This window comes from Schistocerca nitens, chromosome 1 (assembly GCF_023898315.1).
Source record: "Schistocerca nitens isolate TAMUIC-IGC-003100 chromosome 1, iqSchNite1.1, whole genome shotgun sequence".
NCBI classification, from domain to species: Eukaryota; Metazoa; Arthropoda; class Insecta; order Orthoptera; family Acrididae; genus Schistocerca; species Schistocerca nitens.
Genome location: NC_064614.1, coordinates 544,817,529 through 544,834,973, shown reverse-complemented (window position 1 = coordinate 544,834,973; position 17,445 = coordinate 544,817,529). Strand labels below are relative to the sequence as shown.

The 17,445-nt window shown below is 43.4% G+C and overlaps 1 protein-coding gene across 1 annotated transcript in view; it reads right to left on the bottom strand.

Annotated features, from left to right (window-relative positions):
* Positions 1 to 1,536: 1,536 nt before the first annotated feature.
* Positions 1,537 to 17,445, bottom strand: part of LOC126259840 (follistatin-related protein 5-like) — a 279,684-nt gene continuing 263,775 nt past the window's right edge. The window contains exon 15 of the mRNA XM_049956931.1: positions 1,537 to 1,766. Coding sequence (XP_049812888.1) covers positions 1,537 to 1,766 — 230 coding nt within the window. The remainder of the gene's footprint in view (positions 1,767 to 17,445) is intronic.

Sequence of the window (17,445 nt, the reverse complement as noted above, 5' to 3'; positions counted from 1 at the left end):
TACCATGAAGCGATATTGTGGCTGGTAAATTCTCACAGCATTTTAATGGCCATCGAGCAGTTGTCGAGACCAACTAATTCTAAAATCATAAAGAGTGATTCCTTTCACTTTTGTCCCCTAATTTGGCTGCATATTGGGGAGGTGATAATGAATAAATGGCGACTGAGATGATGTAGAAATGTACAACTTCACAGTAAAGAAATATAAACGCTCTCGGAAATGTGTTTCTTGGGATAAGTAACGCCAAAGTAAACCCAAGTGATGATAAATTTCTGAGCTCTGCATGCTGTTATCAAATAGAGGAAACGTTAAAATTGAGGTACATGTGAAATTTTGGAATGAATTAATTATACATCTCAGATTATTTTGAAATTTAGGCTGTTGCTGTTTTCCAGATGGACATTCAGTTACCTAAATGTTTTGGTTGGTTGGTTGGTTTGGGGAAGGAGACCAGACAGCGAGGTCATCGGTCTCATCGGATTAGGGAAGGACGGGGAAGGAAGTCGGCCGTGCCCTCTGAAAGGAACCATCCCGGCATTTGCCTGGAGCGATTTAGGGAAATCACGGAAAACCTAAATCAGGATGGCCGGACGCGGGATTGAACCGTCGTCCTCCCGAATGCGAGTCCAGTGTCTAACCACTGCGCCACCTCGCTCGGTCCCTAAATGTTTTCGAGGATGTTTAATGCTAATGGTACTTTCGTTATTCACCTTTTGACAGGTAACTTGAAGAACGTAGGTACTGAATATATTTTGTCGATATGAAAACTTATTTGCCAATCTGAAATGACAGTGAAGGTATTTGCATTAAACTTGTCTGTAAACCACAGGACAAATTCGTAAAAACATTGTTCTCCGGCAGTTGCGTGAAATTTGACTGGTAACTGAACAAATGCCTTTCAAATCGGTCCAAGGAGTGTAAATTTATCCCTTTCTCATTATTGTGCTTTACAGTAACCAGCGAAGACACTGTGGGGTTATACTATGTGAAATTTGCAATTGCCCAGACACTTTCCGACTTTCGTGTCTCTGTAGATCGTGTGGATACAATTTTCTTTTCCTGCTTTTAAATTTTCTGTGCTGCATGTTCGTGGCACATGAACATTTTCCGCTGCTAAGGTTTCGTCCAGAGCAGCCCTGGATATATTCAGACTTGCTCTGGGTTTTGGAGATTCATCCCTTTCGCGAGATACATGAGAAACTGTAATGATTTATAGCGCCGCTCTGTACCAAACGTTAACCACGGGAAAGTTTCATGGGCGACTACCATACAACACGGAGGATTTAAAAACAGCTAAGCCATCCGGTCGTGAGAGATTTCATCGTATGATAAACCTTCTTTAGCTCGAGTGGACGCAATACGACTCCATCGTAGCGTGTTACGAAAAGATACGGTGCTGATAAACGCGCGAACAGGACAATTTCCTCAGATCTATGACGTTGTCGAACGGCTCGCTCTGTGAAGTGCAGAGGTGGCGGTGGCGGGCCCGGGGAGTCAGGCGGCACTGCTGGCGGTGGGGGCGCGTCGCGGCCGGCGTCACTGCAGCCGCATGGAGACCCAGGCGAGCGCACGCGGCAGCGCCACGCGGCTGACCTCGCAGTTGACGGTGCGCGTCGCGCCGTTGAGCACGAAGAGCGCGTCGGCGGCGGCGGTGGCCAGGTAGCGGCCGAAGACGCCGGGCGCCGCGATCGGCCGGTTGGGCGCCCCCCACTCCGCCAGCTGCGCCGGCATCGCCGCCCCGACGCCCGTTATCACCTCCACCTTGCCTGCACAAATCGCCGCGCGGGATTACCCCGAGCGGTCTAGGGCGCTGCAGTCATGGACTGTGAGGCTAGTCCCGGCGGAGGTTCGAGTCCTCCCTTGGGTATGGGTATGTGTGTTTGTCCTTAGGATGATTTAGGTTAAGTAGTGTGTAAGCTTAGGGACTGATGACCTCAGCAGTTAAGTTCCATAAGATTTCACACACATTTGAAAATTTTTTTGCACAAATCGCATTTGCTTTCCTCCATTGTAGTATGATAAAAGGATGGGAGTGAAGTAGGTTTGTAGCCTACCTGCAGTGTTATTTAACCCTAGCTATACCGACGCATTGTCCATAACGTGCATTTCCCAAGGTCGGGCTGGGGTGGGGGTGTGGATGGGGAGGGGTGGAACAGGAAGCGCATTGCACCCACCATTAATTTTGTTGTTGTTGTTGTTATGTGGTCTTCAGTCCTGAGACTGGTTTGATGCAGCTCTCCATGCTACTCTATCCTGTGCAAGCTTCTTCATCTCCCAGTTCCTACTGCAACCTACATCCTTCTCAATCTGCTTAGTGTATTCATCTCTTGGTCTCCCCCTACGATTTTTACCCTCCACGCTGCCCTCTAATACTAAATGGGTGATCCCTTGATGTATCAGAACATGTCCTACCAACCGATCCCTTCTTCTGGTCAAGTTGTGCCACAAACTCCTCTTCTCCCCAATCCTATTCAGTACCTCCTCATTAGTTATGTGATCTACCCATCTAATCTTCAGCATTCTTCTGTAGCACCACATTTCGAAAGCTTATATTCTCTTCTTGTCCAAACTATTTACCGTCCATGTTTCACTTCCATACATGGCTACACTCCATACAAATACTTTCAGAAATGACTTCCTGACACTTAAATCTATACTCGATGTTAACAAATTTCTCTTTTTCAGAAACGATTTCCTTGCCACTGCCAGTCTACATTTTATATCCTCTCTACTTCGACCATCATCAGTTATTTTGCTCCCCAAATAGCAAAACTCCTTTACTACTTTAAGTGTCTCATTTCCTAATCTAATACCCTCAACATCACCCGACTTAATTCGACTACATTCCATTATCCTCGTTTTGCCTTTGTTGATGTTCATCTTATATCCTCCCTTCAAGACACCATCCATTCCGTTCAACTGCTCTTCCAAGTCCTTTGCTGTCTCTGACAGAATTACAATGTCATCGGCGAACCTCAAAGTTTTTATTTGTCCTCCATGGATTTTAATACCTACTCCGAATTTTTCTTTTGTTTCCTTTACTGCTTGCTCAATATACAGATTGAATAACATTGGGGAGAGGCTACAGCCCTGTCTTACTCCCTTCCCAACCACTGCTTCCCTTTCATGTCCCTCGACTCTTATAACTGCCATCTGGTTTCTGTACGAATTGTAAATAGCCTTTCGCTCCCTGTATTTTACCCCTGCCACATTTAGAATTTGAAAGAGAGTATTCCAGTCAACATTGTCAAAAGCTTTCTCTAAGTCTACAAATGCTAGAAACGTAGGTTTGCCTTTCCTTAATCTTTCTTCTAAGATAAGTCGTAAGGTCAGTATTGCCTCACGTGTTCCAGTATTTCTACGTAATCCAAACTGATCTTCCCCAAGGTCGGCTTCTACCAGTTTTTCCATTTGTCCGTAATTAATTCGCGTTAGTATTTTGCAGCTGTGACTTATTAAACTGATTGTTCGGTAATTCTCACATCTGTCAACACCTGCTTTCTTTGGGATTGGAATTACTATATTCTTCTTGAAGTCTGAGGGCATTTCGCCTGTTTCATACATCTTGCTCACCAGATGGTAGAGTTTTGTCAGGACTGGCTCTCCCAAGGCCGTCAGTAGTTCCAATGGAATGTTGTCAACTCTGGGGGCCTTGTTTCGACTCAGGTCTTTCAGTGCTCTGTCAAACTCTTCACGCAGTATCGTATCTCCCATTTCATCTTCATCTACATCCTCTTCCATTTCCATAATATTGTCCTCAAGTACATCGCCCTTGTATAGACCCTCTATATACTCCTTCCACCTTTCTGCTTTTCCTTCTTTGTTTAGAACTGGGTTTCCATCTGAGCTCTTGATGTTCATACAAGCAGTTCTCTTGTCTCCAAAGGTCTCTTTAATTTTCCTGTAGGCAGTATCTATCTTACCCCTAGTGAGATAAGCCTCTACATCCCTACATTTGTCCTCTAGCCATCCCTGCTTAGCCATTTTTCACTTCCTGTCGATCTCATATTTGAGACGTTTGTATTCCTTTTTGCCTGCTTCATTTACTGCATTTTTATATTTTCTCCTTTCATCAATTAAATTCAATATTTCTTTTGTTACCCAAGGATTTCTACTAGCCCTCGTCTTTTACCTACTTGATCCTCTACTGCCTTCACTACTTCATCCCTCAAAGCTACCCATTCTTCTTCTACTGTATTTGTTTCCCCCATTCCTGTCAATTGTTCCCTTATGCTCACCCTGAAACTTTGTACAACCTCTGGTTCTTTCAGTTTATCCAGGTCCCATCTCCTTAAATTCCCACCTTTTTGCAGTTTCTTCAGTTTTAATCTACAGGTCATAACCAATAGATTATGGTCAGAGACCACATCTGCCCCTGGAAATGTCTTACAATTTAAAACCTGGTTCCTAAATCTCTGTCTTACCATTATATAATCTATCTGATACCTTTTAGTATCTCCAGGGTTCTTCAATGTATACAACCTTCTTTCATGATTGTTAAACCAAGTGTTAGCTATGATTAAGTTGTGCTCTGTGCAAAACTCTAGCAGGCGGCTTCCTCTTTCATTTCTTAGCCCCAATCCATATTCACCTACAACGTTTCCTTCTCTCCCTTTTCCTACACTCGAATTCCAGTCACCCATAACTATTAAATTTTCGTCTCCCTTCACTATCTGAATAATTTCTTTTATTTCATCAAACATTTCTTCAATTTCTTCGTCATCTGCAGAGCTAGTTGGCATATAAACTTGTACTACTGTAGTAGGTGTGGGCTTCGTATCTATCGTGGCCACAATAATGCGTTCACTAAGCTGTTTGTAGTAGCTTACCCGCGTTCCTATTTTCCTATTCATTATTAAACCTACTCCTGCATTACCCCTATTTGACTTTGTGTTCATAACCCTGTAGTCACCTGACCAGAAGTCTTGTTACTCCTGCCACCGAACTTCACTAATTCCCACTATATCTAACTTTAACCTATCCATTTCCCTTTTCAAATTTTCTAACCTACCTGCCCGATTAAGGGACCTGACATTCCACGCTCCGATCCGTAGAACTCCAGTTCTCTTTCTCCTGATAACGACATCCTCTTGAGTAGTCCCCGCCTGGAGATCCGAATGGGGGACTATTTTACCTCCGGAATATTTTACCCAAGAGGACGCCATCATCATTTAATCATACAGTAAAGCTGCATGCCCTCAGGAAAAATTACGGCCGTAGTTTCCCCTTGCTTTCAGCCGTTCGCAATACCAGTACAGCAAGGCCGTTTTGGTTATTGTTACAAGGCCAGATCAGTCAATCATCCAGACTGTTGCCCTTGCAACTACTGAAAAGGCTGCTGCCCCTCTTCAGGAACCACACGTTTGTCTGGCCTCTCAACAAATACCGTTCCGTTGTGGTTGTACCTACGGTACGGCTATCTGTATCGCTGAGGCACGCAAGCCACCCCATCAACGGCAAGGTCCATGGTTCATGGGGGGGGGGGGGAACTTTTTTTTTAATTTTTTTAAAAAATCTAATTCGTTAGAGTTTGTTCACTTATACACTGAAGCGCAAAATGAACTGGTATAAGCATTCGTATTCAAATACAGGGATATGTAAACAGGCAGAATACGGCGCTGCGGTCGACGTCGCCAATATACGAAAACAAGTGTCTGGCGCCGACCGGGGTGGCCGAGCGGTTCTAGGAGCTACAGTCTGGAACCGTGCTGCTGCCGCGCTCGCAGTTTCGAATCCTGACTCGGGCATGGATGTGTGTGATGTCCTTAGGTTAGATAGGTTTAAATAGATCTACGTTCTAGGGGACTGATGACCTTAGAAGATAAGTCCCATAGTGCTCAGAGCCATTTGAACCAAGTGTCTGGCGCTGTTGTTAGATCGGTTACTGCTGCTACAATGGCAGGTTATCAAGATTTAAGTCGGTTTGAACGTGGCATTACGCCGGCGAAGGAGCGATGGAACACAGCATCTTTGAGGTAGCGATGAAGTGCGGACTTCTGCGTACGACCATTGCACGAGTGTACCGTGAATATCAGGAATCCGGTAATCCATCAAAGCTCCGACATCGCTGCGGCTGGAAAATGATCCTGCAAGAACGGGGCCAACGACGACTGAAGGCAATCTTTCAGCGTGACAGAAATGCAATACTTTCGCAAATTGCTGCAGATTTCAGTGCTGGGCCATCAACAAGTCTCAGAGTACGAACCATTCAAGGAAACATATCGATATAGGCTTTCGGAGCCGAAAGCCCACTCGTGTACCCTTAATATGCACGACACAAAGCTTTATGCCTCATTTGGGTCCGTCAAAACGGACATTGGACTGTTGATGACTGGAAGCATGTTGCCTGATCGGACGAGTCTCTTTTCAAATTATTCGAGTGGATGGACGTGTACGGGTATGGAGACAACTTCACGAAGCCATGGACCCTGCATGTCACCAGGGGACTGTTCTAGCGGCTGCTGGCTCTGTAATGGTGAGGGTGTGTGCAGTTGGACTGATGTGGGGTCCCCGATAATTCTCGAAACGACTCTGACAGGTGACAGGTACGTAAGCATCCTGTCTGATAACCTGCATCCATTCACGTCCAGTGTGAAATCCGACGGACTTAGGCAGTTGCAGCAGGACCTTGCGGCACCTCTCAAGTCCATAATTGCTACAGAATGGCTCCAGGAACACTTTTCAGAGTTTAAACACTTTCGCTGGCCACCAAACTCCCTAGGCATGAACATAATTGAGCATATCTGGGGTGCATTGCAGGGCGCTGTTCGGAATATATTTCCACTCCCTCGTACTCTTACGGATTTATGGACAGCCCTGCAGGATTCATGGTGTGAATTCCCCCCTGCGCTACTTGAGACCCTAGTAGAGTCCATGTCACGTTGTGCTGCGGCACTTCTGCATGTACAAGGAGGCATACACATTATTAGACAGTGTGCCAGTTTCTTTGGCTCTTCAGTGCATTAACAACATGGTTTTGAAACAGACTGGTGTGTTAGTACGACCCGTAAATATCTTTCAGCAATATCAATGTATTTTCAGTGACGTGTACTGCCAAGCTGGGAGTACTTAAAGATCACCACAAAAAATTTTGAAACGCAAATTTCGTTAATTTTTGCTGTCGTTTGTTCATAACATATTTTTCAAAGAGACACTGATGTGCATGTAAGGCCCTGAAGCTAAAAATACTGTATATTACGTACATTGTGGAAGGTGACATCTACTACTAAGACTTAAATTTGTGGCTTATTCCATTCCATGATGAGTTTATTTTGTACAGCAACTGGTACTTGAAATTATATAAAGAGACATGCACAGTTGCCATATGATTACAAATAACGTGTTTCGTCTGGTTAAGGCTTCCTCAAATTTTCTAAAAGAAGAGAAAAAGCGAAGATGTAATTATACAAAATTACAAGTTAGGGATCATAGTTTCGAGCCTACATTAGTTAAGTTTCAACGACTCCGGCGGCTTTTGTTGTCCACGCCACTAGTGTGGACTCTCTAGTTTCAATGTGGCCTTCTATTAGAGACTTTAGTTCACGGGTGGCCAAGATCTCAGCTCGCAGGCCTCGCCCGGATCCGAGTACCAAAGCGCTCAGACTCGCTTCACATTTCCTCTACTGTAACACCGTGCCATATGAGTGCAAGGACGAGGGAGAGGGGAAAACAGTGAACGCGCCGCATTTATATGGCGGAACACTCATTTTCCGTATGTCTTGGTTTTGTTTTTCACATTGATCAACAACATAGGCCACAAACAAAACAAATGTTCAGTATTAATTAATTATTTTTGGAGTGGTGAAGACCTTACATAACTTTTATCTGGTACAGACTATCGATATACGAACTCACGCAAAAAATTCACAGTGTTCTGCAGTCAAATTGCTACGTAATTATGTCTTATTTAGTTTTGTTATCGAAAAACAATGTTTCACACAAAGATGTCGATCTTAATATTGTAGCATTTTTGCACTCTCATTATGTAGACTTGGAAAATCTACCTGAGATAAGCAATGTAAACATCCTGTACAGTTTTGACGCAAAAAGAATTGTTAATAAAACTGAAATTACGTTGCAGGTCAATCAGTTTACATGTGCACATGCTCAAGGGGGTTTTCAACTGAGACAGCAAACTATCTCGAAAACAGTTCTGAAACAAATGTCAGGTTGACAGTGTCCTCATAATCTTTATGTAGGTAATCATTGTAGTTGTTATACGGCCACAATAAATTCTTCAAACGTCATACCTTCCTTAAAGTTAGCAAGCCTAGGGAACTGGATTGTATTTGTCAGAATATTTTCCTTCTACAACGTGATTTTCTTTCTAAATGTATCCACATCAAATAGTAAAAAAGTCACCTAGCAGTGTCTTACTGCGGGCAGTGTGCAGTCAATTTCACTTGAAATGTGAAGTCTCCAATTCATTACGTATGTTCTAATTTTCTTTCCTGCACTCCTTCTCCTTCATAAATTCAACAATAGCGAGATTTAAATTGAAAAAATAGGCGTTCTCCTTGACTTAACAAGCGCACTTTGTAGTAATATATGAATTCTCAATACTCTTCGTCGTTGCAACCGAAAATGGAATAATGGGTGTGACTTCAGAAATTTTGATATTCATACCATCAGTTTCTTCAAGTGCTCCATGCCTGAAAATGTAGCAGAGGGTGCTTCTTGCTTTACAGAACAATGAACCCCGTCTCTCAGTTGTAATTTTTTACCCTTTCATCGTCATCGAAAAGATTACATTCTTCCTGTATGGTACTATAACGTACTTTCGTAGCAAGTAAGCAGTACGCGTCGCTTATGCAGTCCTCTCATCTGTCATTTCCATTCATTTTAACGTATAGAGAAGATAGATAGCTTGACTGCCTCTTTTGGTGCAAACAGCCACTCGACCTGTGGCTCACTTATTTGTTACATAGTTTAATTCTTAATTTCTTTGCGTGTTTTTGGTACTTGCATTGTTTAATTCATAAATTTCGGGCGTATTATAGTATTTGAGAGTTGTAGCGTCGCGTTTTAGTACCTGAATAGTGTCAAATCGCGTAGTCTCCTTCCGCCGCCGAGCAGCGTGTCAGCAGTGCGCAAGTAGCAGCATTACTGCATTTACTAGGCAATCTTGTATTTTAATAACCGTTTAAATTTTGTCGATTTGTTTGCGCTCTCTGTAGATTAGTTCAGACGTTCTTTGCACAACAGTTTTTAGCATGGATAGGGACGGCAACTGCTGTGTTCGGATGCAGGCTGAGTTAGCATCCCTTCGCTCCCAGCTTCAAGCAGTGATGGCTTCGGTCACACAGCTTGAGGCTGTTGCCAATGGGCATCACTGTGGGGATCCGGATGGCTGTGGCTGCCCGGGATACTGCCCACATTGAGGCTGATCCCTCACCAGTGGTAGAGTGGGAGGTCGTCTCGAGGTGTGGCAGGGGGCAAAAGACATTCCGGAGGGCTGAACGGAAGGCCTCTCCAGTTTGTCTGACGAACCGGATTCAGGCTCTGTCTCAGGCTGATACTGATCTTTGGCCGGACATGGTTGCTTGTCCTGTTCCACAGGTTGCCCCTCTGTAAGATCCGGGCGGTCGCAGAGGGTGGGCTTACTGGTAGTTGGGAGCTCCAACGTCAGGCGCATAATGGGACCCCTTAGGGATATGGCAGCAAGAGAGGGGAAGAAAACCAATGTGCACTCCGTGTGCATACCGGGGGGAGACATTCCAGATGTGGAAAGGGTCCTTCCGGATGCCATGAAGAGTACAGGGCGCACCCATCTGCAGGTGGTCGCTCACGTCGGCACCAATGATGTATGTCGCTATGGATCGGAGGAAATCCTCTCTGGCTTCCGGCGGCTATCTGATTCGGTGAAGACTGCCAGTCTCGCTAGCGGGATGAAGGCAGAGCTCATCATCTGCAGCATCATCGACAGGACTGACTGCGGACCTTTGGTACAGAGTCGAGTGGAGGGCCTGAATCAGAGGCTGAGACGGTTCTGCGACCGTGTGGGCTGCAGATTCCTCGACTTGCGCCATAGAGTGGTCGGGTTTCGGGTTCCGGGTTCCGCTGGATAGGAGTCCACTACACGCAGCAAATGGCTACACGGGTAGCAGGGTTGTGTGGCGTGGACTGGGCGTTTTTTAGGTTAGATGGCCTCAGGCAAGTACAAAAAGGGCAACAGCCACAAAGAGTGCAGGGCAAAATCAGTACATGTGGGGACCAAGCAGCAATCGGTATTGTAATTGTAAACTGCCGAAGCTGCGTTGGTAAAGTACCGGAACCTCAAGCGCTGATAGAAAGCACCGAAGCTGAAATCGTTATAGGTACAGAAAGCTGGCTGAAGCCAGAGATAAATTCTGCCGAAATTTTTACAAAGGCATAGACGGTGTTTAGAAAGGTTAGATTGCATGCAACCAGTGGTGGCGTGTTTGTCGCTGTTAGTAGTAGTTTACCCTGTAGTGAAGTAGAAGTGGATAGTTCCTGTGAATAATTATGGGTGGAAGTTACACTCAACAACCGAGCTAGGTTAATAATTGGCTCCTTTTACAGACCTCCCGACTCAGCAACATTAGTGGCAGAACAACTGAGAGAAAATTTGGAATATATTTCACATAAATTTTCTCTGCATGTTATAGTCTTAGGTGCAGATTTCAATTTACCAGATGTAGACTGGGACACTAACATGTATCGGACGGGTGGTAGGGACAGAGCATCGAGTGACATTGTACTGAGTGCACTATCCGAAAATAACCTCGAGCAATTAAACAGAGAACCGACTCGTGGAGATAACATGTTGGACCTACTGATAACAAACAGACCCGAACTTTTCGACTCTGTAAGTGCAGAACAGGGAATCAGTGATCATAAGGCCGTTGCAGCATCCCTGAATATGGAAGTTAATAGGAATATAAAAAAAGGGAGGAAGGTTTATCTGTTTAGCAAGAGTAATGGAAGGCAGATTCCAGACTACTTAACAGATCGAAACGAAAATTTATCTTCCGACACTGACAATGTTGAGTGTTTATGGAAAAAGTTCAAGACAATCGTAAAATGCGTTTTAGACAGATACGTGCCGAGTAAATCTGTGAGGGACGGGAAAAACCTACCGTGGTTCAACAACAAAGTTAGGAAACTACTGCGAAAGCAAAGAGAGTTTCACTGCAAGTTTAAACGCAGCCAAAACCTCCCAGACAAACAGAAGCTAAACGATGTCAAAGCTAGCGTAAGGAAGGCTATGCGTGAAGCGTTCAGTGAATTCGAAAATAAAATTCTATGAACCGACTTGACAGAAAATCCTAGGAATTTCTGGTCTTACGTTAAATCAATAAGTGGCTCGAAACAGCATATCCAGACACTCCGGGATGATGATGGCATTGAAACAGAGGAAGACACGCGTAAAGCTGAAATACTAAGCACCTTTTTCCAAAGCTGTTTCACAGAGGAAGACCGCACTGCAGTTCCTTCTCTAAATCCTCGCACAAACGAAAAAATGGCTGACATCGAAATAAATGTCCAAGGAATAGAAAAACAACTGGAATCACTCAACAGAGGAAAGTCCACTGGACCTGACGGGATACCATTTCGATTCTACACAGAGTACGCGAAAGAACTTGCCGCCCTTCTAACAGCCGTGTACTGCAAGTCTCTAGAGGAACGGAAGGTTCCAAATGATTGGAAAAGAGCACAGGTAGTCCCAGTCTTCAAGAAGGGTCGTCGAGCAGATGCGCAAAACTATAGACCCATATGTCCGACGTCAATCTGTTGTAGAATTTTAGAACATGTTTTTTGCTCGAGTATCATGGCATTTTTGGAAACCCAGAATCTACTCTGTAGGAATCAACATGGATTCCGGAAACAGCGATCATGTGAGACCCAACTCGCTTTATTTGTTCATGAAACCCAGAAAATATTAGATACAGGCTCCCAGGTAGGTGCTATTTTCCTTGACTTCCGGAAGGCGTTCGATACAGTTCCGCACTGTCGCCTGATAAACAAAGTAAGAGCCCACGGAATATCAGACCAGCTGTGTGGCTGGATTGAAGAGTTTTTTGCAAACAGAGCACAGCGTGTTGTTATCAATGGAGAGACGTCTACAGACGTTAAAGTAACCTCTGGCGTGCCACAGGGGAGTGTTATGGGACCATTGCTTTTCACAATATGTATAAATGACCTAGTAGATAGTGTCGGAAGTTCCATGCGGCTTTTCGCGGATGATGCTGTAGTATACAGAGAAGTTGCAGCATTAGAAAATTGTAGCGAAATGCAGGAAGATCTGCAGCGGATAGGCACTTGGTGCAGGGAGTGGCAACTGACCCTTTACATAGACAAATGTAATGTATTGCGAATACATAGAAAGAAGGATCCTTTATTGTATGATTATATGACAGCGAAACAAACACTGGTAGCAGTTACTTCTGTAAAATATCTGGGAGTATGCGTGCGGAACGATTTGAAGTGGAGTGATCATATAAAATTAATTTTTGGTAAGGCGGGTGCCAGGTTGATATTCATTGGGAGAGTCCTTAGAAAATGTAGTCCATCAACAAAGGAGGTGGCTTACAAAACACTCGTTCGACCTATACTTGAGTATTGCTCATCAGTGTGGGATCCGTACCAGATCGGGTTGACGGAGGAGATAGAGAAGATCCAAAGAAGAGCGGCGCGTTTCGTCACAGGGTTATTTGGTAACCGTGATAGCGTCACGGAGATGTTTAGCAAACTCAAGTGGCAGACTCTGCAAGAGAGGCGCTCTGCATCGCTGTGTAGCTTGCTCGCCAGGTTTCGAGAGGGTGCGTTTCTGGATGAGGTATCGAATATATTGCTTCCCCCTACTTATATCTCCCGAGGAGATCACGAATGTAAAATTAGAGAGATTCGAGCGCGCAAGGAGGCTTTCAGACTGTCCTTCTTCCCGCGAACCATACGCGACTGGAACAGAAAAGGGAGGTAATGACAGTGGCACGTAAAATGCCCTCCGCCACACACCGTTGGGTGGCTTGCGGAGTATAGATGTAGATGTAGTTGTAGATGTAGATGTAGACGTCCTTCGTACCACGAACCAATAGCGAAGGGTTAACAGCGCTGACGTCACGATTTTGCCTATCTCAGATAGTTGTGCCGACCGCAAAATGCCGCACTGCTATGCTAAATGAAATGTCACGCTGTCCCGGGTACTTCTGAGAAGGACCGAACAAAGCCGAGTGGCACGCCCGGCCTTGGTCCGCCAGCGGCCCGCCCACGCTGCGTACGTGGATTCGGCACGCCGTGGCCGGCCCTGCTTCACTCACCTCATATCCAGGTTCAATCTGTGTACGTTTGGCTGTACACTGCACTTCACCCGGCGCCTCTGACTATTTTAAGGTATTCCTTGTTACCTTATTTGTCTGTGCCCTTTTCCTTTGCCTTCATACGTTTATCCCCGTTTTTTATCCATTTAAATTTATATACTCTTGGTTTCGTTCCAGTGTATCTTGTTTGGCGATTGTTACTTTAGATGGTTTGTTACCATTTTTCTGACTAACCGCCCTACCAGCTGGTAATATGTAATGCTCTGACAGCCTCCAATCAGTGTTTATTTGATTTTCAAATCTTTTAACATATTTTTCGAAAGCTTAACGCAGCTTAGAACCAAGACCCTAAACGTATAATTTTGTGTAATTAGACTTGCTTTTCCTTTCCTTTTAAAATGTTTGAGGAAGCCTTAACAGGGCAAAATGTGTTATTTGTAACAAGATAGCTCTCCAACCAAAACTATGATAAAGTGATAAAATTTGTGGGCTAATTTTAACTGAAAATTTAAAACGTAGGTGAAGTCTGGTAGAAGAAAAAACAATAAGTATCCTTATTTTCAAAACATTAAAATATAAAGTAAAAGCCCTGATTACAATAGTTTCAAAAGGTGCGCATAAAGTACCCAATCTCCCCCCAAAGGGGATATTAGGAAATGGGATTAGAGTTCATGAAGAAGAAATAAAAACTTGATGTTTGCTGACAACACTGCAATTCCGTCCAATAAGGTGAGAAGAAAATTTTAATGGGATTGATTGTGCCTTGAACACACTGTAATATGAACATTAAAACAGCTAAAACAACGGTAAATGGGTGTACGCGAATTAAATCATGCGATGCTGAGGGATTTGCATCAGGAAATGACAAACTAAAAGCAGTCGATGAGTTTTTATTCTTAGCAGGAATGTAACTGATGATCGCCAAGATAGAGAGGACGTAAAATACTGGCTGACAGTAGCAATAAAAGAATTTCTGAAAATGAGGAATTTGTTAACATCTAATATGTAGAAATGAATCTTTATTTGTAGACTATTATGCATTCCTATACCATTCACGTGATGGCAATGAATCTTAGGTGGGATTTGTATGGACACCTACGAAGGCTTATGCGGGCGTAATAAGGGTGGAACTGAAATAGGGGTGACATAGATCTTATCTCAGGAACATCTAGAGTATTTCAGTCAAATGTTTTTATGCATGTTTCTCTATTTGTATAAAATTATTGTGGGGGCAATACACCCGACCACTAGTAACGGTAGGGGTTGGGACAAGAAGACATTAGATGTAAAAATGTTCGTAAAGACCAATATTACTATCAAATTCTTAGTTGTTTTGTGGTTGTCAGGCTTATTGTTAGACTATTGCGTTGGAGATGGATACCAAAAAGTTAAATATGTCCACAATACCTCAAGAAATATGTGCCAAAACTACCACATGTGTCACCTGCTACGTGGAAAAATTTACTGTGCCAGTAACACGGCGTTAACACCCATATGGGTGGGGCTTATGGCGAAAAGGTGTGAAATAAAAGCATAACTCAAGAACAGCTGGAGTAATTGTAATCAAATTTGGTATACTCGCGACTCCTTATTTGTATACTCAGAAAGTGTTCCTGAACAATCCCTGGATGTTTGTCCGTGGAGTATATGTGTGAAATAGATGTGGCAGGCGAAGGCGGGCGAAACCACGCACGAAAAGGCAGTCTAATACAAATTTAAACGTTGGATAGTATCTTCTGAAGACATTTTCCTCGTGCATAGACTTGTACAGGAGTGAGAACTGGCAGTTCAGACCAGAAAAGAGCAGGAGCTCTTGAAATGCGTTGCATGCTGACGATTACATGGGTAGATGGAATAGCAGACGAGGAGGTACTGAATCAAATTGGGACAGAAAGAAATTTATGCACAACTTGACTGAGGGAGGGGCTTGGTTGATAAGAGATATCCTGAGGCATCAAGGACAGTGGAAGAAAGTGTGATGGGTGAAACTGTAGGAGGAGTCGAGGACCTGAATGCAGGAAAAGAGTTCGAATAGGTGTTGTGGTAATTATGCAGAGATGAAGAGGCTTGCAAGGATATAGTAGCAAGGAGGACTGCATTAAACCAGTCATCTGACTAAACGAGACAACAGGATCTGACTGAAGACCACAACAGGAACAACAATAGAACAGACACGTTTCTAATACGACGAGACGACTTCCCTGCATATGTTCGCGGGTTCACATCTTACCTAGGTTGTTTCGAATATGCTGAGGACGTTTGGCTGGGAAGCCGTTACACAGCTCTCATACAGTCACGATCTCAGGCAATTACAAAATTTTCCTTGAAGTGATTGACCGTCTCGTCACATTCTGCGATCAACAGATTAAAAGTTATTTCGATTACTTTTGAAATAATGAACAGTTTACTTACCTTTTTCCATCTGTCTCGTTTTTATTCGACTGCCCCTTATATTATCTCATGCGTCTACCTATTGGGGTTCCGTCATCAAAGAAGGCGATGTGATTAGAAGGTGTAACAGCAGCTTTTGTCGGAGGAGCGGCAACACCCTTAGTAATGCATAGCAAAGGGCGCTTGATGCCCAAAGGCGATATAGAAATAATCTCAGACATCCGCCATCAAACGAAATCGGCATTGCTGCCGATAATCTTTATTCGCTGACGTCGACATAATCTCTCGTGGCATAAGAAAGTTCCGTGACTTTGTATCGTCTGCATCCCATACTTCGTCCAGTTCAATAAAGTACGTTTCGGTCCATGAAATCTCCTGAATATGGCGACGGGGAAAGTCATCTAAAGCCTGACTTTAAATACAAATCTGAAGCGTTTATTTTTTATTTTCTTGCGAGACAAGATAATCTTACTCATAAATATAAACGTCTAGTGTGTGTGCAAGGATATATTCTCGTAAAGAGGTAAACTTTCAAAATGTAATATACTTCAACCTCTTCAGATCTACGGGTGTGTAAATCAGACAACTGTTCTATGGACCGCTGCTAACTTCTAACAATTACTTGCAATAATGTACGAAATCAAACAAAATCTTCATCAGGATGTCTGGAACGGAAATCTGATTTTTACTGTCTTAACCACTGAGATACCACGTTCGGCTATTGGTCTTGATAACTACTCATGATTGTTAGTAGGAAATATGGAGCAGCTTTTCTCAGGAAATGAGGTCTCCTATTGCTTAACTATTGTGTGAAGGTTGTCTGTGGTGTTTGAGTAAGGAGCCATTCAAAAGAGGAATCTTGCAATCGGAAGAAAAAGCAAATCGGAGAAGTAAGATTTAACCGAGATGTCCACGTTACTTACCTATTAGCGTTTCCATTATCATTACCAACTCGGGATTTGTATTATTGAGGAAAACACAGCAAGAGCTATAAACCGATTTCCCAGAAGCTTCGGATCAAAGTAAGCAAACACGTGTCCAGGCTTATCCGTGCATACTCGACCGTTTCTGAGATAACGACTATCAAAGTTTTTGAGGTTCTATGTGAGCCTTTAAAGAGTGATTAATTCAACCGAAGCAGTGGCACGGTGCCTAGTCTCCCGGTTTCAACAACTGGAATCCGTGTTCGAAAACCGATTATTATTTTTATTTTTGTTTTCCATTCATCAACCAACTTTCGTAAGAATAGCTACATGAATGTTTTCCAGGGTATTCTCAAATGATTTCTTCCGTATTCGTCTACTAATTATACGCCTGCTGCGTGAATTTTAAAGAATTAAATCGGGAAATTCATATGAAATTGTTTTCGGTGAAATGCCCGTAGTGTAGTGTGGGCGCAAGTTTTCGATAAAGTGATTCGTTATGCGCAGTTTGCAGCGAAACCTACCAATGTGTGAAATCTTCAGCAACGTTTACAACATTTCTTTAGCGAGTGAGATTGTCACTGTGGCAAACCCGCTTTCGCGCGAGGCTCGTGTTGTTCTGAATTTCTATGTTTCGAACGTATCTACGATCAGCATAATCCAAGGGAAGAAGAATAAACATAAGAATAAAATATAAGAATTAATACAGAAATCGACATAAGAATGAATTATAAGAATATGAGAATTTAAAAAGATTGTAACCAATGAATGTACCATAAGCACATTAATTTTTTAATAAATGTATGACACTTTTTTGTGAAACCCAGTTGTAGTTTTGCAATTAATATAAC